This window comes from Schistocerca cancellata, chromosome 7 (genome assembly GCF_023864275.1).
Source record: "Schistocerca cancellata isolate TAMUIC-IGC-003103 chromosome 7, iqSchCanc2.1, whole genome shotgun sequence".
NCBI classification, from domain to species: Eukaryota; Metazoa; Arthropoda; class Insecta; order Orthoptera; family Acrididae; genus Schistocerca; species Schistocerca cancellata.
In genome coordinates, this window is record NC_064632.1 from 244,642,288 (window position 1) to 244,670,195 (window position 27,908).

Below are 27,908 nucleotides of genomic sequence, written 5' to 3' on the forward strand. Positions count from 1 at the left end.
TCCTCTTCCTAAGTACTACCAACTGAGTAATATACACTATTGGCCATTAAAGTTGCTACATCACGAAGATGACGTGCTACAGATGTGAAATTTAACCGACAGGAAGAAGATGCTGTGATATGCACATGAGTAGCTTTTCAGAGCATTTACACAAGGTTGGCACCAGTGGCGACACCTACAACGTGCTTAGATGAGGGAAGTTTCCAACCGATTTCCCATACACAAACAGCAGTTGACCGGCGTAGCCTGGTGAAACGTTGTTGTGATGCCTCATGTAAGGAAGAGGAATGTGTACCATGATGTTTCCGACTTTGATTAAGGTCGGATTGTAGCCTATCACGATTGCAGTTTATCATATCGCGACATTGCTGCTCGCATTGGTCGAGATCCAATGACTGTCAGCAGAATATGGAATCTGAGGGTTCAGGAGGGTAATACAGAATGCTGTGCTGGATCCCAACGGCCTCGTATCACTAGCAGTCGAGATGACAGGCATCTTATGCGCATGGCTGTAACGGATTGTGCAGCCACGTCTCGATCCCTGAGTCAACAGATGGGGACGTTAGCAAGACAACAATCATCTGCACGAGCAGTTCAACGACGTTTGCAGCAGCTTGGACTATCAGCTCGGAAACCTTGGCTGCGGTTACTCTTGATGCTGTATAACAGACGGGAGTGCCTGCGATGGTGTACTCAACGACGAACCTGAGTGCACGAATGGGAAAATGTCATTTTTTCAGATGAATCCAGGTTCTGTTTACAGCATCATGTTGGTTGCATCCGTGTTTGGCGACATCGCGGTGAACGCACATTGGAAGCGTGTATTCGAAATCGCCATACTGGCATATCACCCGGAGGGATGATATGTGGTGCCATTGGTTACACATCTTGGTCCCATCTTGTTCGCATTGATGGCACTTTGAACAGTGGACATTACATTTGAGATGTGTTACGACCCGTGGCTCTTCCCTTCATTTGATCCCTGCAAAACCCTACATTTCAGCAGGATAATGCACGATCGCATGTTGCAGGTCCTGTACGGGCCTTTCTGGATACAGAAAATGTTTGACTGCTGTCCTGGCCAGCACATTCTCCAGATCTCTCACCAACTGAAAACGTCTGGTCAATGGTGGCCGAGCAACTGGCTCGTCACAATACGCCAGTCACTACTCTTGATGAACTGTGGTATCGTGTTGAAGCTCCATGGGCAGCTGTACCTGTACACGCCATCCAAGCTCTGTTTGACTCAATGCCCAGGCATATCAAGGCTGTTATTACGGCCAGAGGTGGTTGTTCTGGGTACTGATTTCACAGGATCTATGCACCCAAATTGCGTGAAAATGTAATCACATGTCAGTTCTAGTACAATATATTCATCCAATGAATAACCATTTGTCATCTGCATTTCTTCTTGGTGTAGCAATTTTAATGGCTAGTAGTGTATATTAATATCAAGCAATGTGAATACAGTATTATGTAAAATCTGGCTTCTGCACTATTTTGGTGCAGTAATACAATCAATGTATAGGTGTTGTAAGCTGCATTTCACTTTGATGATGTGTGGCTACAATAGCCTAAGAATTATAGTATGCACCTTGGTATATTGTAAATTTACACGTTTTGTGAAAAGTCTGTTATTACCTTCTAAATGAATGCACCTTTAAAATTTTTTACTTTTCCAGATCCGTGAGGACCATTTTACTTGGATCCCTAGAAGGTACATCAGAATATCTCCTTTTCTTTGTTAATATACTTTGTGTATCCTTGTTTTGTGCTATCTTCTACATCCTTGAAGGTCTCCTCACAATGGATCTATGGAACAAAATATATGTCTAATCTAATAATAACTATTTGTCATGTAGATATCGTTCTATAGATGCCTTCATTACCAGGAAAGTAAGTTAGTAAAAGAAAGGAAAATTACTTCATCCAGTCATTGACTCATGTAATGTTTATTGGTGTTCATTGTAATGAAAAGAAATGAAAATCCCTACATCTAAACCATGATGTAAATAATGTTGATTTTAATGTTATTCTACCACTGTAAAATAATAACTTTAAAATAAACTTTCTATAGACTTAAATCAGTGGATTTTCAATAATCTGTTAAACTTAAGTTTAACATTTAACATATTAACCAGCTTTTTCCTTTTTTTCTGCAAAGACAGTGACAAGCCAACTTGTTTCCTTTATGAAACAAAGCTGAAAATTTACCATACAGACCAACCGTATCTGTCCATGGTACCTGTAATTAGGTGGCACATCTCTTAATGCCTTCTACACATGCACTTATCATGTCTCTATCTGTGACACATTGTATTTAAACACTTCATAAAATGGGATGAATGAAATAAAATATCAATACAAACAATAATGAAAATTACAGCAGTAAAATGTACAAAAATATAGACAGAAATCAAAAAGTTTAAATCCCCTATACATCTTTACATCACTGAATTTGAAACTTTACAATTAATATGCATTTTTTAATGCCAACCATCACGAAGCACATTTCTGTCTCCCCAGCCCAATTGATTTTTTTTTTCACTTAGTGATGTTGAATGAGCAACATAACAAACAAGCACAGTTAACAAAATTTTATGAAATTTATGGTTGAGAGTGCAAAAAATTATAACACTGGAAGTCTTCTCTCATTAGTGGAATCCAATGTTTTGTCATAAATATAGATTAAGCAAAACAATCACGTATGATGAGCACTTCAGAAACACTAGGCAGGCACGATATATACATCCTTTCATATTCCATGTTTATATACCCATGAAAATAATGAATGTAATGAAAAATAATTATTCCAAAAACTGAATAAAGGGAAAATTTGAACATAATATCCTGACACTGTTTTTACAGGTCACTGAAAGTTGTCATACATTACAACATAGGAAGAAACCATGTGTAACACACCCCCTTCACCCTACAGACTGCCAGGAACTGGACTTACTCATTTAACATTAAAATGATTTCTGCCGAAATTATTACATTGTTTTTATACTGCAATTGTGTTCTTCCACTCATCACTATCTTTGGTTCAGCATATTTTAAAACAAGTAACTCAACAAATCTAATCTCAACACTAACTGCAATGCACCTTAAAAGTAAGGTCTTACATTTCTAACAATTAGATAAAAAAATAGGTAAATAAATAGTTCTTTTGACACCACTTACTTTCAGTAAGTTATCAAAAATGAAACTAAGAAAAATGAGAAATGTTCTTATGTGCTAGAAAATATCTGACTCAGTGTTATGAATTTCACCAGATGTCCCTTGTATTTCCCAGGAAGTGTTCACATTTTCAGACTATTTATTAAGTGGAAAAATATCAAGGAGTGCATGAAAACTATGCACTATCACGAAATGTAGGGCTTACCCATTCAAACTGTCCTGTACAATGCTTCCGCAGCACAACCACCTACTTTCAAAATAATTCATGTGCCATGCATTCTTTAAAGTCGAACACAGTTTCCATACAAAAAAGAAACAACACTGTAATGAATACTGCGGAAAATATTTGCCAGATGACATACGTGTTAAGCACACATGCCAAGTCTCGGAATATATGAACACACAGAATGCAATTGCATTGCAAGTTGCACCTTCACTGAATGACAGTGTCAATTTTGTTAGTGAATGTCCTCACTAAGGTTCACAGTTTCACTTGCACTCTTCATAAAAACACACAATTTCTATTAACTTCAACACTTCTGGCAGTGACACCACTTCCATCACAGTACAATTTCCATAAACATGGTGGAAGCAGTGATGCATACGAATTCACACAATAATAAATGCTGAAGTAGTTTCACACTGGCTGTTCCACTTTAGGTGTTAGGTCAAGCATTGTCCTCTTGGCTGGTGGTTCACCACATTCACCTTCAGACTGAAAAACAATCAGGAATTGTGTTGTAACATAGCTTACCAGGGACAGATGAGGATTGGAGGTAACATCTTACATGTACTCCATGTATGTATTCAAAGAACATTGTATAAGAGCTTAGAAGAATCATGCTAAGATAAATTTAATATAATGTTAAGAATGTGATGGTGACTCATATACTGGGTGGTTATAATTAAAGTGCAGCAACTTGCAAAGGTCTACTGTGGGGTGTAATTATCATATCTGGCAGCAAAACTTGGTAAATATGTTAATGTGGAACCAATTTATGCTGGAAAAATATTAGTTCCAGTTTTGGCCACCAGGTGCAAACCCAACACTGCATGGCATCTCATCAATGTCTCTGATGCTCATATTGAACAAATTGTGTAACTACAATTAATGATAAAAAATCAACATTATGCTTTTCTCACATGTTTGACCTTTCATGACAACCTGCCGTTCCTTGTCCATTACATTGGAAACATATTTATACATAATTTTTGCATTCACATCGCCAGGTTTGCACCCGGTGACCACACTGGAACTATTGTTTTTTCCAGCATTAATTGGTTCCACATTAACACATTAGAATATCTACCCAGTTTTGCTGACATACGATAATACAGTCCACACTGGAACTCTGTGAGTATCTGCACTTTAATTACAACCATCCTGCAAATATCACTGTGGAATTGATTTACGCAATATCTGACATATTTATCATTTCAGGGTACAGCTTAGAGATACAAATTCTAAAGATGACAGTCTGAGGCACATGGAAGGAAGCCGTTTCATTATCAGACTTCAGTGACAATCCAAACAAATGAAGCTAAAGAATTACATTCAATTAATTTGTGGAAGTTAAAACATATATAAGAATGACTCAGAACTTGATAAATGAATACAAAACATGAAAGTGAATACGAAACATTAAAGCAAGGTGACCAAAGAGAACAAAATTTGTTAATTTATAGCTTGTCTCCCCTCAAGCACCAAATGTGTCTGTAAACTCAACATGATCCTAATGACATGATCCAGTAAATACAAAAAATACAACATAATAACAGTAGCTGTTCTATACGTAAGGAATATACAGGGTGTTCCAAAAAGAATGACCCGATTTTAAACAGAATTATTTATTAGGAAGAAGGGCTCAATACCAACAAATTGCATACTAAATTACTCAGAAAAGACGGAAGTTTATAAAAATCCATCATAAATGTTCAATATGTCCTCATTAGCTGCACGGATGATATCTAACCGATAGCCAAATTCATCCCAAACTGAGCGTAAGGTGTCTTCTGTCACTGAAGCTACAGTGGCTGATATTCTAGTTTTTAGTTCATCAATGTCACGAGGTAAGGGAAGAACGTAAACACATTGTTTAACATATCCCCACAGGAAGAAATCACATGGTGTTAAGTAAGGGGACCTAGGAGGCCAAGAGTGTAAAGCCTGGTCTCACGGTACTGTATGCCCTATCCAACATTGAGGCACGTTGGCATTAAGGAAACTGCGCACGTTGTTGTGCCAGTGCGGTGGTGCTCCACCTTGCTGATAGATGAAATTGTCAGAGTCAAGTTTTGCGAATAACCAGTTCCGTAGCATTGCAAGATATGATTGTCCTGTTACGCTTTCTTCCTCAAAAAAGTAGGGTCCATAAACCTTGCTTTGTGAAACAGCACAAAAAGCATTCACTTTAGGTGAATCACGTTTGTGTTCAATTGTTTCATGAGGATTTTCGAGCCCATATATACGCACATTATGAATGTGAACCTTACCGCTAATATGGGAAGCTGCCTCATTGCTGAATATCAACTGTGACATAAAAGTGTCATCTTCCATGTCCTCTAGAGTAGCATTGCTAAAATCCACTCACTCCACTTTGTCAGTATCTTGAAGAGCCTGTACAGTTGTAATCGGTATGGTTTGAGGGCTAAATGACGCCATAAAAAACGCCACACTGTCATGTGCGGCAACACAAGTTCTTGGCTAGCACGACGCATAGACTTGCGGGGGCTCCGCTCAAATGATCGTCAGATTTGTTCCGCTGTTTGTTCAGGAACGCATGGCCGGCCAGGACTTTTGCCTTTACAGAAGCATCGTTTCTTCATACTGTTTATACCACCGTCAAATGTTCTTTGGTGGTGGTGGTTTAGCACAAAATCAAATATGAAACACCCACTGAAATGCAATCACTGATGGAGTATGACTAAATTCAATAAAACAATATGCCTTCTCTTGTGCAGATGCCATATTGCGCAAGACTGGCTGCACACTCCAGATCAGTACTCACAGTGACATCTAGTGGATTTTTTCTGAAACTCTAGAGCATGCCGATTACATCTGCTGTTTCAGTTACCTAGTGGCATTTGTCTTAATATTATTACAAGTTAAAATTGGGTCATTCTTTTTGGGACACCCTGTACAAAAACAAGTGGTGAGAAATTACTCTTCAGTGGGTGCGAACGCCAAATGAGAAGTCGTTGAATGTCAAACTGGACAAAAATAATTTTCAGGAAGTCTCTGCATAAGTGTATGTATACAAGTACATTTTTGAGAAGTACTGTTACACACACAAAAAACTTCTTTCTAAGAACTGATACTACTTCCAGTGCATAAAACAGCTTTAAAAAACTTCAATAATCAGCAAATTTTAGGAAAAAGTGATAAATGGGCCCTAATGTTTTATCAGCAGTTAACAATCATTTGACAATTCTGAACAAACTTATTTCCTTAGGTTACATTTAATTTTCTACATACCTCTTCTTCAATTCCTGGTAACTGTATCTTCGTTTCCGATGCCTCAGAAGGCTAGAAAATAAGAATTTTTTTTATGTATAAACAGGAAAAAACTGAGCAAAATAAAGTATAAAGTGTTAGATTTTTGTAAGCAATAAGGAAAAATGTGTAATGTTGTAACATTCCTGGATCAAAAAATTATGCATCTACAGTTGTTTTCCCCGTTCCTTGTCTAACCACGCATTGTGAGAGGGAACCAAATCTTATTACCTGACATGGCAATTGCCCCTTCTTCGTACAGTATTGCAAACTTTATCAATAATAAGCCTGCTTCGAATGAAAGTGCTGAAATAGTGTGGGCGGCTTGGACTTCGTGAACTTCCATATTTTCATCAAATACATCAATGTGTAATCGCAAATGTATCAGAAAATTTGAGGAATTTCTCTTTTTTTTTTATTAAACGAGTAAAATAATCATAATATTTCAGAAATGACAAATGCAGAGGGATGGCACGAGGTAAAAAACATAACTCCTTTAACATGCTAGACTGAGCAATCTATCAGCAAAGGCATTTGTGTTTTTGAGCTGCTGAAATGTTGCTAACATCACAAATGCACAACTGTGCCTATGTGTTGTTAAGCAAGACAAAAGTCTTGATTGAAGTAAACAGAAACCTCTCACAAGTGAAGAAATGGAGTAAGTAGGATGACCTCACACATAAAAAAATGGCCCGATGTTTTACTGAAAATGAAGGATGGTGATAATCATTTGTGCACAAAGCTGGGTGACAGAAGGCACAAGTAAAATATGGTTCAATATAAAGCAACAATTAACAAACACTGCTCTGATACTGCTTCATCAGGTGACATGAAAAAAATACAATAAAAAAGGGGGGGGGGAGGACTAGCTGGCACACCCACAAAAAAAAAAGGGGACAGGAAAGGGGACAGGATGAGCACTCCTGATGTTTTACCATAATCGGAAGGTGTAAACCGCTACATCAGTTGATCTGAAGCTGATTAAGCATACACGAAGTTACAATTTTCTCTGTTATAGCTTGGTGCTATAGGACACAGTTATTAATGATGCAAGGACAGCAATGTGATGGTGAATTGGTCACGTCATTTACTCTAATGAGACTTGATTTGATTCAAAAACTGGTAAGGATAACAAAATCACAATTGATTAAGAACAGAAGATCCAGCACCAAAACAGTATGTTTCTATTGCCTGAGGCTTACTTTGCATGGTAAGACATGTCTTTCCTCAAAGCATTGTTTATTTTCCACCGAGGATTTTCAACTGATGTAAAGAGGGACTGCAGCAATTTTTATGTCTAGCACTGCATCTTGAAGATTGCAATTCTTAATAATTGTGTGTTCTACTGTAAAGAATTTCTATCAAGTTTGGAAAACACTGGGGGTCACAGACCCTTTACCATCTATCTCCTCAGTCTTTGATGTAATAAACAGAGAATGCTCACTATTGAAACGGCCAACACAAGTTTCTTGTAAGTCAAATGCGCTCTATCCACATTCATCATTTGGATTTGCAGCTCCTTGTGTTTACCGTGTTTGCAGTTAAAAATTGTAGGATGTAAGGTCTGCCAGTTATGCAAAACACCGTTTTTTCGAAGTTCCCGAACATGTTTCAGCACCACTGTGCCATCATCAGTGGGTTTCCGTTTTATTTAATCTGTAATGTGGAGATTTTTACTAAATGATTACAAAATTATGTGGGTATTTAGTACAAATAATAATTAGTTTCTTTTTGTTAATACCTTTACACTTGGTGTGCATGATTTTTTAGCGCCACTTGTGTATTATTTATTACCAGGTAACTTGTCATTTGCAACCAACCGATGTTGATGAGAAATTTTGTCGGGAGTTAACCTATCATCTAAACCTAATTTAGTTTGTCATGATATTTCGCACCTAAATTTATTTTTACTTATGTTTTCATGTAGCAAGCCCTTTTATTCTCAGCATCATGGTGAGGTGTCATGATGCACACATAAATATAACACGTACTTTCACAAATAAGGTCGTAAAAGCAATTTGTACTTCATCAAAACACAGTGTAATTGTGGTTGTTGTGTGTCCCGGCCCAGTGAGTTTGGTGCCAATCTGGAATTTTGTGTGTGTGTGTGTGTGTGTGTGTGTGTGTGTAATAGAGGGAAACATTCCACGTGGGAAAAAATATATCTAAAAACAAAGATGATGTGACTTACCAAACGAAAGCACTGGCACATCGATACACACAAACAAACACAAACATACACACAAAATTCTAGCTTTCGCAACCAATGGTTGCCTCGTCAGGAAAGAGGGAAGGAGAGGGAAAGACGAAAGGATTTGGGTTTTAAGGGAGAGGGTAAGGAGTCATTCCAATCCCGGGAGCGGAAAGACTTACCTTAGGGGGGAAAAAGGACGGGTATACACTCGCGCACACACACACACACACACATCCATCCACACATATACAGACACAAGCAGACATATACAGAGGAAAAGAGTTTGGGCAGAGATGTCAGTCGAGGCGGACGTGCAGAGGCAAAGATGTTGTTGAATGACAGGTGAGGTATGAGTGGCGGCAACTTGAAATTAGCGGAGATTGAGGCCTGGTGGATAACGGGAAGAGAGGATTTATTGAAGAGCAAGTTCCCATCTCCGGAGTTCGGATAGGTTGGTGTTAGTGGGAAGTATCCAGATAACCTGGACGGTGTAACACTGTGCCAAGATGTGCTGGCCGTGCACCAAGGCATGTTTAGCCACAGGGTGATCCTCATTACCAACAAACACTGTCTGCCTGTGTCCATTCATGCGAATGGACAGTTTGTTGCTAGTCATTCCCACATAGAATGCGTCACAGTGTAGGCAGGTCAGTTGGTAGATCACGTGGGTGCTTTCACACGTGGCTCTGCCTTTGATCGTGTACACCTTCCGGGTTACAGGACTGGAGTAGGTGGTGGTGGGAGGGTGCATGGGACAGGTTTTACACCGGGGGCGGTTACAAGGGTAGGAGCCAGAGGGTAGGGAATGTGGTTTGGGGATTTCATAGGGATGAACTAAGAGGTTACGAAGGTTACGTGGACGGCGGAAAGACACTCTTGGCGGAGTGGGGAGGATTTCATGAAGGATGGATCTCATTTCAGGGCAGGATTTGAGGAAGTCGTATCCCTGCTGGAGAGCCACATTCAGGGTCTGATCCAGTCCCGGAAAGTATCCTGTCACCAGTGGGGCACTTTTGTGGTTCTTCTGTGGGAGGTTCTGGGTTTGAGAGGATGAGGAAGTGGCTCTGGTTATTTGCTTCTGTACCAGGTCGGGAGGGTAGTTGCGGGATGCGAAAGCTGTTGTCAGGTTGTTGGTGTAATGGTTCAGGGATTCCGGACTCTAGCAGATTTGTTTGCCACGAAGACCTAGGCTGTAGGGAAGGGACCGTTTGATGTGGAATGGGTGGCAGCTGTCATAATGGAGGTACTGTTGCTTGTTGGTGGGTTTGATGTGGACAGACGTGTGAAGCTGGCCATTGGACAGGTGGAGGTCAACATCAAGGAAAGTGGTATGGGAATTGGAGTAAGACCAGGTGAATCTGATGGAACCAAAGGAGTTGAGGTTGGAGAGGAAATTCTGGAATTCTTCACTGTGAGTCCAGACCATGAAGATGTCATCACTAAATCTGTACCAAACTTTGGGTTGGCAGGCCTGGGTAACCAAGAAGGCTTCCTCTAAGCGACCCATGAATAGGTTGGCGTACGAGGGGGCCATCCTGGTACCCATGGCTGTTCCCTTTAATTGTTGGTATGTCTGGTCTTCAAAAGTGAAGAAGTTGTGGGTCAGGATGAAGCTGGCTAAGGTAATGAGGAAAGAGGTTTTAGGTAGGGTGGCAGGTGATCAGCGTGAAAGGAAGTGCTCCATCGCAGCGAGGCCCTGGACGTGCGGGATATTTGTGTATAAGGAAGTGGCATCAATGGTTACAAGGATGGTTTCAGGGGGTAACGGATTGGGTAAGGATTCCAGGCGTTCGAGAAAGTGGTTGGTGTCTTTGATGAAGGATGGGAGACTGCATGTAATGGGTTGAAGGTGTTGATCTACGTAGGCAGAGATACGTTCTGTGGGGGCTTGGTAACCAGCTACAATGGGGCGGCCGGGATGATTGGGTTTGTGAATTTTAGGAAGAAGGTAGAAGGTAGGGTTGCGGGGTGTCGGTGGGGTCAGGAGGTTGATGTAGTCAGGTGAAAGGTTTTGTAGGGGGCCTAAGGTTCTGAGGATTCCTTGAAGCTCCGCCTGGACATCAGGAATGGGATTACCTTGGCAAACTTTGTATGTGGTGTTGTCTGAAAGCTGACGCAGTCCCTCAGCCACATACTCCCGACGATCAAGTACCACGGTCGTGGAACCCTTGTCCGCCGGAAGAATGACGATGGACCGGTCAGCCTTCAGATCACGGACAGCCTGGGCTTCAGCAGTGGTGATGTTGGGAGTAGGATTAAGGTTTTTTAAGAAGGACTGAGAGGCAAGGCTGGAAGTCAGAAATTCCTGGAAGGTTTGGAGAGGGTGATTTTGAGGAAGAGGAGGTGGGTCCCGCTGTGACGGAGGACGGAACTGTTCCAGGCAGGGTTCAATTTGGATAGTGTCTTGGGGAGTTGGATCATTAGGGGTAGGATTAGGATCATTTTTCTTCATGGCAAAGTGATACTTCCAGCAGAGAGTACGAGTGTAGGACAGTAAATCTTTGACGAGGGCTGTTTGGTTGAATTTGGGAGTGGGGCTGAAGATGAGGCCTTTGGATAGGACAGAGGTTTCGGATTGGGAGAGAGGTTTGGAGGAAATGTTAACTACTGAATTAGGGTGTTGTGGTACCAGATTGTGTTGATTGGAATTTTGAGGTTTTGGAGGGGGTGGAGCTGGAAGTGGGAGATTGAGTAGATGGGAGAGACTGGGTTTGTGTGCAATGAGAGGAGGTTGAGGTTTGCTGGAAAGGTTGTGAAGGGTGAGTGGGTTGCCTTTCCGGAGGTGGGAAACCAGGAGATTGGATAGTTTTTTGAGGTGAAGGGTGGCATATATATATATCTGTGTGTGTGTGTGTGTGTGTGTGTGTGTGTGTGTGTGTGTGGAGGGGGAGGGGGGTAGACTTGAACTGTTTGTGTTGTCTTTTTTGTAAAGTTCCTTTAATGTGTTAAATAGTGTGCCCTTGCAGAGTGTAGTGTATTCATTTATGACCTGTTTTCCTTCTGCTGTTGCCTTCTGTATGTGGAAGTGCTCCTCAATGGTCAGTTTGCTGTATAGGCTGTGGCTGGGTTTTAGTATTCTTGAGTCTGTTTCTATTTTAGTTGGGTGGTGATTGTGGGTTATACGGTGGTCAGCAAATGTGGTACTAGAGCTGTTGCTTCTTAAAACTTTGAGACGTTCTGAATATCTGGTTTTGAAGTTTCTGCATGTTTGTCCTATGTACTCTGACCATATGTTTGCTTGATCATCTGCTGAAACCATTTTTGAAAATATCAGCGTATTCAGTGTCAAAGGTGTTGTTTCAGTCTCTCTAGAAAATACTTCTTACTGCTTGTGACTTCATTTGCAATGTAATCAGCAATACAGTGTCTCTGATGTTACATACTCTTTGCTCTCTTTATTGGAAATTGCTGTTACTTTTCTACTTACTCTCTTTTGTGTCCCCAACCTTTCTCATTTCACACAGAATACAACATAAATGCTATCATATTTGCAAAAATACTGTTTGATTGAGAACAAGCACAGATAAAAAAGTTTACACAATAAAATTAAATCATAAAACTCAATTTTTGAAATATAAATGTAATTCGATAGAAGAAAAAGATCTACTCACCAAGCAGCAGCAGAGGAACACACGCCCATAAACGTATTTAAATCTACAAGCTTTCAGAGGCAGTGTTTCTTCATTCTGGCAGGAGGGTTGAAGGGCAAGGAAGAAGGGTAAAGATAAGGGACTCTTGAGGTTTACGAAGTGGACAAGTTTGGAAAAGTCACCCAGAACCTCTGATCAGGGGAGACTTACCAGACAGGGTGAGAAGAAAGTCTTACACGGTGCAGTCCCTCACAATGTCTTTCCTTCTCATTCCGTCCAGAAAGTCTCCTCTGGCCTGGGGTTTGGACGACTTTTCCTAACTCTTCCCATTTCCTAAACATCACCTGTCCTCTTCCCTCTCCTTAAACACTTCTGCCAGAAAAGAAGTCAATGGCTCAAAAAGCTTACAAATTTAAATAAATCCCTTTATAAGTGTGCATTTTCCTACTGCTGCTTGGTGAGTAGATTTTTTATCTATACAATCACATTAAGTTAAATAACAAATATTATTGTCCTTGAACAGAAGGAATGATACATAACTAGACAAAATTTTCTATGGATCACAGCAAAAAAAATTATATTGTGAAGTTAACATAACAGCTTACATCTCGTTTCCTATTTTTGTTTTCATATTCATTCAGTTCCAAATAAATTTATTACAACAACTAAAAAACAATCACATTTCCAAAATTCATGTAGTTTTCCTGTCCAGCTGCATGATATGGGCAACTAAAGGAAATTAATACAATTGTTAGGCTATTTGCAGATTAGTATGAATTTCTCAAACAAAAAAGGAACACAAGTGTACCAAATTTCTGAAGATTAATGCACTAAATATGAACACTGGAAAAATTACTATATATACTATCTTACTCCATGGAAAACATTCTTAATGAAGACTATATGAAAAAAGAAACACAACAAAAATACTCATCACAGTGGACTGTAAATAGACAAAATTTCCTCTCCTTGCCACTGCATTTCGAAAAATAAAGATTATGTCAACCTCATTTCTGTATGGCAGTAAGCAAAAGATACTGCAGTAGTGGCAGAATATGTGCACTAAACTTCTGCAGTAATTACACTGCGGAAAGTGCTTTACATGAAATTGCAGTACACTCAGCATTAACAAGAAAATCATTACGGAAAAAGAGAAATATGTTAACATTAAATATAAATTAACATATTAAGAAACTTCCTTTAATAGTATTGACTGGTGTGTAGCCTGAAAGTTGACAAACAGAACAGGTAAGAAGGGAATAGCGATTTTTGAAACATATACAGAAGAACATTGAAGATTAGATGGGTGGATCAGATAACTAATGAAAAGGTACAGAATCAAATTGCGGAGAAAATAAAAATTATGGTGCAAATTGACTAAAATAAAAGCTAGGTTGACGAACATGACCTGAGACCTCAAGGAATAGCTGATTTGGTAACTGATGTAAGGGTATGGTGTAGGAACTGTAGAGGGAGACCAAGGCTTGAACACTGTAAACAGGGTTCAAGCAGATGTGTTTTGTAGTAGGTACACAGAGGTGAAGAGACTTGTATAGGATAGACTACTGTGGCAAGCTGCCCCAACCCACTCTTCAAGACTGAATAACTACAACATAAAAAATATCATCATCATCATCATCATCATCATCATCATCGTCTCACAATTCACTTTAATTTTAATTGACACAATGTGCCCATCATAACTTATCAAGCAATCACCGAGTGTCAAGCAAATTTTCAGGATTAAATGAATAAGTAAATAAATATGACAGCAGATAAGAAATTAACAAAATCTTCACTGTAGTTCATGTCAGTAACTGTTTGAAAATATTTTCTAACACTTTCAAAAGGAAAGAAGAAAGATTATGGTTTAATGTCCTGTTAAATACAACATATCTGCAGATGGGGCACAAACTCGGATTAGCGAAGGACAGGGAAGGAAACAGGTCATGTCTTTTCCAAAGGAACCATCCCAGCATTTGCCATAAGTGGTTTAGGGAAAAACAAAAAACTTAAAATATGGATGGCTGGACTGGGATTCTAACTGCTGTCCTCCCAAATGTGACTGCAGTGTGCAGAAAAGATTTCGTTACTTCATAAAACAAGCATATCGCACAAATTTAAATACCTAGTGATTACAATTATGAACAACTTAAATTGGAACCATCAGAAGGGCACCTTATTTTGCGTTATTGCACAATAAGGAAGTGTGTGTCACAGATATGATACGTGAAGTGGGATGGCAATCGTTAAAACAAAAGTGTTTTCACTGTGGTGAGATCTGTTAACGAAATTCTCAGCACCAACTTTCTTCCCTAGATGCAAAAACATTTGTGTCGACTTTCACCTACATAGGGAGAAATTACCATCATATTAAAATTAGAGATATCAGAGCTTGCACAGAAAAAATTGTGTGTTCGTTTTCCCCCCATCATTTAGTAATAGTAAAAAAATAGTCTGAAAATGGTTCTATAAACCCTCTGCAGAAAAAAAACACTTAAGAGTTAGTTGTAGAGTGGTCATTTGGATGCAGAACCAGTGCACACTTCGCTTGGTATATTTAATTACAAACAGTTTACTGATAATGTTGACAAAGAACTGGGAATGCATGTAACACCTAAATGGGAAAAGCAAGTTTTACACATGATCTCAGTTTTCAGGATACAATTTCATTAGTTACATAAAGAATCTGAAGGTTAAGATACCCCAAAATAAAAATAAGGTTTACTGAAAAGCAAGATTTTTACTTTTAACTAATGAATTCTGTTAAATGCAGTTTACTCCTTAGTTAAAACACTTACAGTACCACACTAACAATACTGTAATTATATATAGAGTATATTCACACAAAATGATCATGAACGTCATTTTATTTTAAAGCCTTTAAGAGGAATGTGAAAAATATTTGTTTATTTCATAAAACAAACATATCAGAAATCATATTTTTAGGCCTCTATTGTGTAAGTATAAAGAAGCTCTCATAATAAATTACCTCTGCATCAATGCATTCGATGGGTGCTTCAAGCTGCGTGTAAGAAAAAACTGAAATCAGTAAATATGTCATGTGCAAAGAAAATTATTATGTTTTTAAAGGAGTAGCATCAACAGAAAACGTTGACAGAGGTATCATGAATACTGATGAATACAGTTACATTGGAACAGAATTAAACATTTTAAAATACTTGAGCACACGAAGCTTTACATTAATGGAAACATGGAACTGAACATAGTAACACAAGCAATGTACAGTACAATGCAGGTTGTATTTGATACAACATCTTCATCATAAAATAGGCTGATGAATTACAATTTTACTGACAGCCATGTTAAACTGCTCAAAACTGAAGAAACTCTGTCTTCATTTCACAGGTAAAGCAGAGAATATCTCTGCATTTTATTACGTGCACTCTGCTGAAACCACAAAAATAGCTTCCACAGAACACCACATAGCACTCAGTCTCAAAAGTTTTATGTCAATCTGCAGCTAACGGTGCTTTCCCGTGTTCTGTGACAGAACAAGATAAAGAGAAATGGATCATCTGACACAAAAATATACAAAATAAAGGGAGGAGTAAAGGTAACAACTCATGCGGAACTGAGCCACTGACAAGCACATAAACAAACCTGAAAACGTTCCTTTCTTTCAGACGAATTCTCCTGCAGAGCTAATAGAAGACACACAAACACAAATAAATCTGCATGGCTATATTGTCCCATCTGACAGCATTATTCCAGTTCTCCACACCATTATCCATTGCACACACCTGCCACTGCTTGTGGCCAGAATGAGCTCATCAGTGACACATTCATATCCCATGTGCTTCCTGCCTCTCCCTCCCAGCCATCGTTCCCCAACCTCCCTCCTGTTCTCCAATTCCTTTTTCACTTTATCCACACCAGCTGATATAGTGCCTCACCCCAACTTAGCTGCAGTGCCAGGACAATGTAGCAATGCAGATGTATGCATATTCTATATGCTCTGCAGTTCGATTTGTCCAAATGATAACTTTCTCAAGTCTTGTTTTGTGCATGTTGATGACTCAATGTCTCAACTTTGCGGTGGACGAGTTGTTATTTTTATTTCTTCCATTATTTATACTCCAACAAAAACTTTTCTTATCATAATTATAAAAAAATATAGCTACAATATTGTAGGAAAATTTGAATTTAGTTTTCTCTATGTAAGAACTGTGGCCCAAAAACTAAGACCTGCCATGTAAATGTGACTTGCAGTTTAACTTTACTATCATTTTTATTTACTTATTCTCGATTACAAATGAAAAGGTAATGTTTCCAGTGAATATGATGTTTCCAGCAAATTATTAAAAACCAGCATGATCAGCATATGTAAACCTTTAAGGTTACATAATATTTACAATACTGAGGTTTGTAAATTTTGAAAATTATCACGTCACACCACTCTCTCACAAAATGGCAATAAAGCAAAGCAAACACAAATGCATTAAAAAAGCATTAAGCATTCATACTGTAAACAAATGACCAGGAAACATGCTGCAAGGTTTTGGTTCACCACTTACTTGTCCCCAGTTTAAAAGGATTTTAAGCATAAAGAAAGATTACATGGTTAGGACCCATTGAGGTAATACAATAGAAGCCTCTTAGTAATAATTTTGCTGCAAGTGCAATCCCAAAGAATGATTTATTGCAAGCATGTACCCATTTCACTCTGAGGAAGGAAAAAAATGGGATCTGGATTGAATGAGATTAAAATCATTAAATATTTATGACTATTTAATACTGTGCACTTCACCATCCTGTGTAATCTTGCTTCCTGGAGGGGAGAATTTTTTAATATATCACCTACTGCCTGATTCAAATTGTTGACACAAAAAAAGTCATTATTTTTCTTCCTACTACTCTTCACCACCTTTGCAGTTTCATTCATTTCAACAAGTCTTCTACATTTTCCCTACCTCTGGCTAGACAGACTACACTGTCTGTGAATCTTAGCATTGGAACCTGTTCCCCTTGCACTTTTATTACTGTTTCTGAAATTTTCTTTCACTTGCTTCACTGCTTTTTTGAGGAGCAAGTCGAACAACCATTCCTAACACTAACTTGTCTTTCTTGACCAACCATTTATTATTCCCACTTCGAGTTTCAGTGGTTACTTGTCTGTCTCTGTATTTTAGCCCCAGTCTTCTAGGGAGTGTGACAACCTTATTCCACCTTACATTGTCAAAGTCTCTCTCCAAGAAACTTTTCCAGGGTGCTAGGAAATTATCCTGATCCCCCCCCCCACTAATTTTCATTATAATCCACAAAGTGAGAAGTGCTTCTCTGATATAGTTCCCTTCCTGAAACCAAATTGATCATCCATTATGTCTTCAATTTTTCTTCCTATTTTTCCATTTATTATTCTGGACAACAGTTTATCTGTCAGAACTCATCTGATAGTTTTCACATTTATCCGCATATACCTGATATTGCTTTTCTGAAAATTTGATGAAAAGTCACATTTCAAAGATTTTCGACAGCAACTTAAATAACCTTCTAGTTTCCCCATCTCCCACAGGTATCAAGCATTCAGAAGGTTTATCATTTTCTCCTGCTGCCTTCTTTAAGCTCAGACCATTTAGAGTTCTGTTAAACTTTGACCTCATCTATTTCTTCCACCTAAGATTCCTTCTCCTCCTATTTTACACTTTGGTACAACTCAACTCCACCACACAGGTCTTCAGTGTACTCCTGTCTCCGTGTACTCTTTACCTTGCATTTGATAGAGATTCTCCATCTGCACATAAAAAGTTAACACCTTCATAATTTACTACTCTGAAATTACATTAAATTTTCCTATACGCTGCGTAGATTTTTCCTGCAATACTATCTTTGTCAATATCTTAATATGTGTGTCTGATCCACTGTGATTTAGCCTGTTTGCACTTCCTGCTCATTCCATTCCCAGGAGACCTATACTGTTCCTTCCTCTCTCATTCTTCAGATTCTTGAAGATCATTCTTCCATCCAAGAGCTTCATTATTTCCCAGTTCTTACATTATAACGTAAAAGTGGACTTGTTAAAGAAAAATGCATTGGACATATAAATGCTACCCAGGGAGAGGCTATACTTGTGTTTTCAAAGTGACATGGCAACAAGATATACCTAACATTTTTGCAGAAAGGCAATGAAAATCCAAGTAAATAAAATATTCACCTCATAAGTCTTGGCATTGCCAATTGATGAACAGTAATAATATTCCGTGACAGTTATTCACAAAATGATGCAGGGGATAATTATAATGAAGTCATATTAGTGAAATGCTGGTAGTATGAGCTACTTGTCTTAAAAGAGGACGTAAAGTAACTTTTACTTCTCAAAACTGAAATTTTGCACATGAAAATCTGACTTCTTATTCCTGTGTTTAATGGATAAAAGTATGTATTATTTATTTCCTTTTTTCTTGTGGTTTAATATACATCGTATGGTGAAATAGTGTTGCTTGCTTGCAGGGGGACTAGGTGGGACATTACAGAATCCCACACTGTTCTGAAAATGCTCAACATCCAATGCTTACATTTGCAACATACGAGGTCTGTACAAAAACTTCCAGAACTTTGTCCACAAAATTTTTCTATGCTTACCTTTTACTTATTGTGCATGGCCTTCATCAAAATACTCTCCTCCACAATTGATACACTGTTCTCAATGACATTTCCACTCAGGAAGCAGTCTTGGTACGCCACTTGCTGGACGATAGGAAGTGCTGTCTGTGAATTTTCTTTTATCTCATCTATTGTCGCAAATCTTTGTCCTTTCAATGGGGTTTTCAACTTTAGAAATAAAAATAAAAAAAGTCCGCAGGGATCAGGTATGGAGGATGAGGCACCACAGTGATTTCATTTTTTATGCAATAGTAATGCACCAACAGAGACATATGTGCGGGTGCGTTATCGATGCAAGAGTCATGAATTGTCTCACCACATTTTAGGTTGCTCTCATATTTTCTCGCGGACTTCGCAACATCCCGATAGTACCATTAATTAATGGTTTGTCCCTGCGGTATGAATTCATGGTGAACTAATTGTTCAAAGCCTTGGAGCACCTTTCCTGACTCATTGTGAAGACTGAGCCTTGGTCTCAACATCATGACTGTAGACCCACATCTCTTCACCAGTTATGATTCTCTTAAGGAACATCTCATTCTCATACACGCAATCCAAAAGCTCTTCTCCGATCGTGAGGCAAAGGTCTTGCTGGTCTTGACTCAAGAGCTGTGAGATGAACTTGCAACAAGATGCATTCCAAGATGCTGTGTCAGGATTTCATGACACGTTCCAACTGAAATGTTACATTCTTCTGCAATCTCTCAGACAGTCTGTCTTCAATTGGCAGGCACAATTTTGTTCATGTTCCTAACATGAGCTTTGTTGGTACATGTCAAAGGACATTCTAAGTGAGGGTCATCTTGAACTTCCATCCAGCCATTTTTACACCATGTAAACCATTCGTAACACCGAGTATGGCTTAAGCACTCACCACTGTAGGCTTCCTGCATCATTTGGTTGGTCTCTATAATGGCCCGCTTGAGTTTCATGTAAAATTTAATGCAACGTGTAGCTCCTCTGCCAATTCCAAATTCGCAAACTGTGCAACACAACGTTCTACTCAATACAGCACCGAACAATAACTAACAGACATATAATAATGAAACTTCCAGCAGTTACACATTAAACATATGCACGTGAAGGGAAGTCTACTGCCATTTGCTCCAACACACCATTGGCGCAAAATTACAGATGTTCCAGAATTTTTTGAACAAACTTCTTACTGTTCAACTGTGATGATAAAAATATTAGTTTGATATTAGCGAAATCTATATAAAGCTTATAGTTAATATTTGTTGTTGGCTTGTATAAATGTTAAGTTTCAGACACTCTTGCGGAAAGAACATCATAGTGGGCAATGAGCTGTAGGTTACAAATTGCAGAAAATGTATTATGTAACAAGATCACTCCTTGCCTCTGTCCACGCAGAGGGACAGACAAGTCAACAAAGGTCTGTAGTACGAGGGTCACTCCAAAAGAAATGCACACTATTTTTTTTTTTTAAATCCATAGTTTATTCTATATGTTTGAAAGTTTTACAGTGTGTAGATACATCCTTTAGGAACAATATTTTCATTTCTCCACATAATTTCCATCCCACTCAACTGCCTTACGCAATCTTGGAACCACCGCCCATATACCCGCACACTAAAATTCTGGACCAACCTGTAGGAGCCACTGTTTGGCAGCGTGCACAAGGGAGTCATCATCTTCAGACCTTGTTCCACGAAGAGAGTCTTTCAGTTTCCCAAAGAGATGATAGTCACATGGAGCCAGGTCAGGACTGTAAGGTGGGTGTTTCAGTGTTGTCCATCCGAGTTTTGCGATCACTTCCATGGTTTTCTGACTGACATGTGGCCGTGCAGTGTCGTGCAACAGCAAAACACCCTGCTTTTGCCAATGTGGACAAACACGACTCAGTCAAGCTTGAAGTTTCTTCAGTGTTATCACATATGATCGAATTTATGGTGGTTCCACTTGGCATGATGTCCACAAGCAAGAGTCCTTCAGAATCGAAAAACACCGCAGCCACAACTTTTCCAGCAGGAGGTGTGGTTTTGATTTTTTTTTTCCTTGGGTGAATTTGCATGATGCCACTCCACTGATTGTCTCTTCTTCTCTGGTGAAAAATGATGGAGCCATGTTTCACCACCTGTCACAATTATTCCAAGAAATTCATTTCCACCATTCTCGTACTGTTCCAAAAGTTCGCTGCATACCATTTTTCTTGTTTCTTTGTGAGCCACTGTCCACATCCTGGGAACCCACCTGGCACAAACCTTTTGTAACACCAACACTTTCAGTATTCTGCAAACACTTCCTTCCCCTATCCCAACGTAGCGTGACAATTCGTTCACTGTGATGCGTTTGTCAGCAGTCACCAATTCGTTAACTCTCTGCACACTGTCTGGAGTGTGTGCAGTATGAGGCCTGCCCGTGTGAGGAAATCCTCAATATTGCTGTGCCCACTTCATCACGTAACCTGCTTGCCCACCGACTAACTGTACTGCGATCGACAGCAGCATCTCCATACACCTTTTTCAACCTCTTGTGGATGTTTCCCACTGTCTCGTTTTCACAGCACAGGAATTCTATGACAGCACGTTGTTTCTGACGGACGTCAAGTGTAGCAGCCATCTTGAAGACACACTGTGATGGCGCCACTCACAGGAACAGGTTGAACTAAGTTCAAAAACAAGTGGGAATAATGTATCCACACACTGTAAAACTTTCACACATGCAGAATGAAAACTGTATTTTTACAAAAATAGCATGCAATTCTTTTGGAATGACCCTCGTATTCTTTGTAATGAACAAAAGATGTTTATGACCCTAAATAGTTGTCTTAATGAATTTGTGAATCAACAGAATTATTTATTTGAAATTTCTTTTAAATAAAAAGATGAAACAAAAGTTTTGTGAATGTAGTACCCACTGAATTTGTGAGGGGGGGAGGGCCTTTGCAAGTGTGGATATATGGATGTAGCCAACAGTTGCATTACCTGCAAGCACTACTTGCTCAAAACCAGTAACTCAAGTGAGCAGGAAGTACCTCTCTCTATCGCAATGTGTATTATCATAAATTACAGTATCAAACTTCGTGATACTTTGCCCAAACTTCAAGAACATTTTGCACATGCTACATTGTATGGAAGCCAATTTTTCAAAGGATCCAGAAACACTGTATCAATCATAACTGCGAGAATGTCACCCACAGTCTAGGTTCAACTATGACAATATTATTGCAGTTCAAGAGCTCATGGGAGGAAAACCATACTTAATTGTTCTCCAGACATCGATGATAGTGGGTCTAAGAGTTGAGAGTGCTCATATTATTCTTGGAGACCATATTTAATATTTCAAGGTATCAACAGAGAGATCAATGACACAAAGAAAGAAATGACTGGAAAGCTCTGCATCACCTTGAGATAGAAGATAGTGTGGAGTGACAGATAATAGGAGATTCCCAACTCTTTTGAGATGTTAATATTTTTTGTACCAACTGACAAGTAAATTGTATAACATAGGAAATTCACTGGTAATATGTTTCTTATTTTACAATTCTACACAAAAAGCACAGCCAGATACAACAGTCTAACACAAAAATAGCTTTTTGAAATTCAGTGGTCAAGTTTTAACTCTTCCTGTGGCATTATTATATATCTCTACCCCTCCCCTACTCTACCTCCCACTACACATGCAAATATCTGGTCACTGATAAGTCAGCAATGAAACAGTTTGTACACATTTGGTTGCTGGTGCCCCCCCCCCCCCCCCCCCACCACAAATCTCTCTTTAGTTGAGAATGTTATTAAAAAGATGACTTTTTGCAATCTGATTAGTGTCAAAGCATGTAAGATTATATTTATGAATTGTCTTCACATTAATGGACTTCCTGCTGCTTCACGAAACAAAAGTTTATAGTGAAGGATGAAAATACAAAACTGATATTTCTGTACACATCCTTTAGGTTTCAGCAACAGATGAGTGTTGAACAAAACCAAAAATGTAAGCCAAATGCAGGCCAATAAATTAATGGTAGCTATTCTGAGGATTGAATTATTCTTAATTCTCACAAGTTCCCGAAAACCAATCTTTAGTATTTGAATACTGCATTCAAGATTGCTGTCTTGTATTTCATGTTGTGGACTGGCTTGTGCCAACAGCACTTGCTCAAACAGAATATAAAAAAGTTGCGCACTACTCAGTACTCTGATGCGTATTTGTTTCTAATTGCCTCTTACTATAGTGATTTAGGCAACAGTTTTCACTTGTTTAAGTGTTATATTTAATAGAAATTGACACAGGAAGATGCATTAAAAAAGGAACAATGAAAACAAGAGCATGCATACTTTACATCTGCTTTAGCACAATCCCACGGAATTTCATTACAACTTGTTCCATTCTAAAATTTCTGAGAGCCTGTAGTTGCACTGAATGTTCAGTACACACACACACACACACACACACACACACACACACACACACACACACACACACACACACACAAACGTTTTTTTGAATTTCTTTTATCCAATGCTGTTTAAAAAAAAATTTAAAAAAATCTGACGGTTTGAAATGAACACTCACTTTTAAAGTAACAGAATGTACAGCTTTGTTTTTGGCCCCACAATGGCTAGTTAGAAGTAACAGTGACAGTTTAATCAAACACTGTTAAGTCAGCCGAAAAGGCAACTTTTGAGGTCCAATGTTTCATCATCGACTGACTGCTGGGGTAATTAATTGTACCCAAGCTGCACTGTAAACTTTTGTTCTGTAGCCAGCTGCACTCTTTAAAGTCCTCTCTCCTCACTTCAAAAATGGCTCTGAGCACTATGGGACTCAACATCTGAGGTCATAAGTCCCCTAGAACTTAGAACTACTTAAACCTAACTAACCTAAGGACAGCACACACATCCATGCCCGAGGCAGGATTCGAACCTGCGACCGTAGCAGTCACGCGGTTCTGGACGGAAATGCCTAGAACCACACGGCCACCAGGGCCGGCTCTCTCCTCACTTCACATGTATGTATTTGATTCCTTTTGATCTCTCAGAACAGAGATCTTGGTTTTGCCCACCACTACTAACAGTTTCAGTACATTGTCAGTTTTGTATGTTCATTCAAAGAAATGGTACCATTCTACTGATCAGTAGCTACTGTCATAGTGAACAAGCAACCACTCAATGGAGGAAAATGGGGGGGGGGGGGGCAGGCAACAAAAGAGAGGGGGGGGGGAGGGGGGAGGAGAGGGGGGGAGAGAGAAGGGGAGGGAGGGAGGGAGGGAGGGGGAGGGGGGGAGAGGGAGAGAGAGGGGGAGAGGGGGAGAGAGAGAGAGAGAGAGAGAGAGAGAGAGAGAGAGACATAGTGATGCTCCTTTCTTTGTGATGACATCAAAAGTCATTTATTTTACTACACAGCATGCATCTTCAAACAATATTAGCTGTTAAGTATTAGGCAGCAGCTATCGTGGTATGACATGAAAACCATCATGCATGAATGCTGAATATTCTGGCATGTGCATTAAGGATGATCTACAAAGTTAAAATAATCAATTTTTGAAAATATACAAAAATTGAACACACATATAAAAGTTAAAGAAATGTGCAAGCTTTCAGAGCCAGTGGCTCCTTCTTCTGACAGAAGTGTTGATGGGGAAGGAAGAGGGGTGAAAGAACAGGACTGTTAAGGTTTAGAAAATGGGAAGAGTTACGGAAAAGTAGCCCAGAAGCCTTGGTCATGGGAGACTTTGCTGGACAGTATGAAAAGGAAAGACTGAATCAGTCAGACTGATACCGTCTTTCCTTCTCATCCCATCCCATAAGTCTCCCCTGAGCTGGGGTTCTGGGAGACTTTTCCGTAACTCTCTCCATTTCCTAAACCTTGTCAGTCCTTATCCTTCATCCTTCTTCGTTCCCCTTCAACCCTTCTGCCAGAAGACGGAGCCACTGGCTCTGAAAGCTTCGACATTTCCTTAATTTTTATATGTGCTGTCTCCTGCCACTACTTAGTGAGTAGATTTTTTATCCGTCCAATCATATTATAATGAACGTTTAATGTGACTGCGAAGGACTGTTGAAACAACATTCATAGCTGTGGCATCACAGTTTTTTCTTTTTCATGCAAATGTGAAGCATTAAAGCAAATCATTTCATACCTTTTGTAAACGAGCAGGCTTTAGTAGTGTGTTATTTTTTAAAACATGAATTGATTTAATGAATCCATGCTTTATTAAGAAAAAGTACTACATAATTCCAAACAAGTCACATTCTTGCTACTGATTTTCATATTTTGTATCATGCTACAAGTATCTGGCATGTGTCCACCACATCAGGCACAGGACATGTCAAAAAATATGAGAATTCCTTCCAAAGTACCTGAGCAGATCGCTGTGATTCTTTTATGTTTACAGTCACTGAAGTTACTCAGTAGCAGCAGAACAGTCACACGTGTGCGCGCGCGCGTGCCCGACCGCCCACCCACACCCACACAAACACACTACCCCCCCCCCCCGCCCCCCCACTCACTCACTCACTCACTCACTCACTCACTCACTCTCTCTCTCTCTCTCTCTCTCTCTCTCTCTCTCTCTCTCTCTCTCTCTCAGGATAAAATGTGACTTTGGTGGAATCATGCATGTGGCATTTAGTTAATAAAATACAGCTTCGTGAAATTAGTTCATTCTGAACAGACTGATACGTTTTTTCATTGATATCTTTCTTTTCAAGCACCACAACAGTCAAGCAAGGATCAATTCAAGATCATAATGCACAAATGAGTAGAATAGACAAAAAGCTATTAGAAGATACAATGAATAATTGCTACAAAGCTTCCCTTCAACAGCAAATCAGCCACTCCTACCTTTACATCATTTTCACCAGTTGCACCAATGCCAGTATTAGATGGAACTGGTCGAGTAGGGCGACCCCTCGCTTTACGAGCACCTCGATCTGCCACACCTGTACCACTAATTGTGCTAGTAATTGGTGCCCCAATAGTGTTATTTGTGGAACTTGGTACATTCCGCTTCGCTGACGACTGAAGCTCTGGTGGTATGTAGATTCTCGTGTTAACAAAGATATTATCTTCATGCCTTCGGAAGTACATAGTTGGTATACGAGCCTCGGATGGGAACTCCTTCATGTCAAAATTAGTTGTTTTTGACATTATGAGACTCATTGCCAAGTCACAGACAGCCCACATTTTCTACAGAAAGAGAGATTTAGCTGTTAATTTCAAATATTACATTCATAAAAAAATAATTCAAAATTTTTTATCTAATTAAAAACAAATGTGAATCCACTAACAGAAATGTGTGATGGAAATATTTTTCACTCCAACGTACTTCTTTACAGCACAGAAATTTTAATTACACACATCAAATGTAAGAGGTGCTTCACAAACATTCATCTTATTGCACAAGACTATATCTTCTACATGAATGGGTTAAATTTTAACTTCCACATCAAAACTAAAAGTTTACCTTTGAGCCACTTAATGTGGTTGCTGATAGGATTCTCCCTGGTGCAGCTTGCATTCTCAGTTTCAGAAATTACATATCTGGACATGTTAGTGATTGACTTCCTCCACAATCCCAAGAACAAGTTAAAAATTAAACTGGCAACAGAATGGAGCACTTGCATGTAGAAGTATTTCTTTACAATGAGCTGCCATGACAGTGGACTAGTCACAAGGAGTGTACGGATCTTACATTGCACCACTGGCCTCCAAGATTGCCTGATTGCATGGTGTTGTTGTTGTTGTGGTCTTCAGTCCTGAGAATGGTTTGATGCAGCTCTCCATGCTACTCTATCCTGTGCAAGCTTCTTCATCTCCCAGTACCTACTGCAGCCTACATCCTTCTGAATCTGCTTAGTGTATTCATCTCTTGGTCTCCCTACACGATTTTTACCCTCCACACTGCCCTCCAATACTAAATTGGTGATCCCTCCATGTCTCAGAACATGTCCTACCAACCGTTCCTTCTCCTAGTCACGTTGTGCCACATGCTCCTCTTCTCCCTAATTCTATTCAATACCTCCTCATTAATTATGTGATCTACCCATCTAATCTTCAGCATTCTTCTGTAGCACCAGATTTCGAAAGCTATTTATCGTCCACGTTTCACTTCCACACATGGCTACACTCCATACAAATACTTTCACAAACAACTTCCTGACATTTAAATCTATACTCGATGCTAACAAATTTTACTTCTTCAGAAACGCTTTTCTTGCCATTGCCAGTCTACATTTTATATCCTCTCTACTTCGACCATCATCAGTTATTTTGCTCCCCAAATAGCAGAACTCCTTTACTACTTTAAATGTCTCATTTCCTAATCTAATTCCTTCAGCATCACCCGACTTAATTAGACTACATTCCATTATCCTCGTTTTACTTTTGTTGATGTACATCTTATACCCTCCTTTCAAGACACTGTCCATTCCATTCAACTGCTCATCCAAGTCCTTTGCTGTCTCTGACAGAATTACAATGTCATCGCCGAAACTCAAAGTTTTTATTTCTTACCCATGGATTTTAATACCTACTCCGAACCTTTCTTTTGTTTCCTTTAATGCTTGCTCAATATACAGATTGAATAGCATCGGGGATAGGCTACAACCCTGTCTCACTCCCTTCCCAACCACTGCTTTCCTTTCATACCCCTTGACTCTTATAACTGCTATCTGCTTTCTGTACAAATTATAAATAGCCTTTCGCTCCCTGTATTTTACCCTTGCCACCTTCAGAATTTGAAAGAGAGTATTCCAATCAACATTGTCAAAAGCTTTCTCTAAGTCTACAAATGCTAGAAACGTAAGTTTGCCTTTCCCTAATCTTTCTTCTAAGATAAGTCGTAGGGTCAGTATTGCATCACGTG

General features: G+C 39.2%; 1 protein-coding gene across 3 annotated transcripts in view; it reads right to left on the reverse strand.

Moving 5' to 3' along the window:
- Positions 1 to 1,928: 1,928 nt before the first annotated feature.
- LOC126092587 (sister chromatid cohesion protein PDS5 homolog B-B) overlaps positions 1,929 to 27,908 on the reverse strand; it is a 177,438-nt gene continuing 151,458 nt past the window's right edge. Inside the window, exons 20-23 of one of the 3 annotated variants that reach the window (XM_049908276.1) lie at positions 25,886 to 26,230; positions 15,450 to 15,482; positions 6,656 to 6,706; positions 1,929 to 3,895 (exon numbers count right to left, since the gene is read on the reverse strand). In XM_049908276.1, coding sequence (XP_049764233.1) covers positions 3,818 to 3,895; positions 6,656 to 6,706; positions 15,450 to 15,482; positions 25,886 to 26,230 — 507 coding nt within the window. In that variant the 3' untranslated portion in view covers positions 1,929 to 3,817. Of the gene's footprint in view, positions 3,896 to 6,655; positions 6,707 to 15,449; positions 15,500 to 25,885; positions 26,231 to 27,908 lie in introns of all 3 variants that reach the window. The other 2 variants (XM_049908277.1, XM_049908278.1) reach the window with 2 other exon arrangements.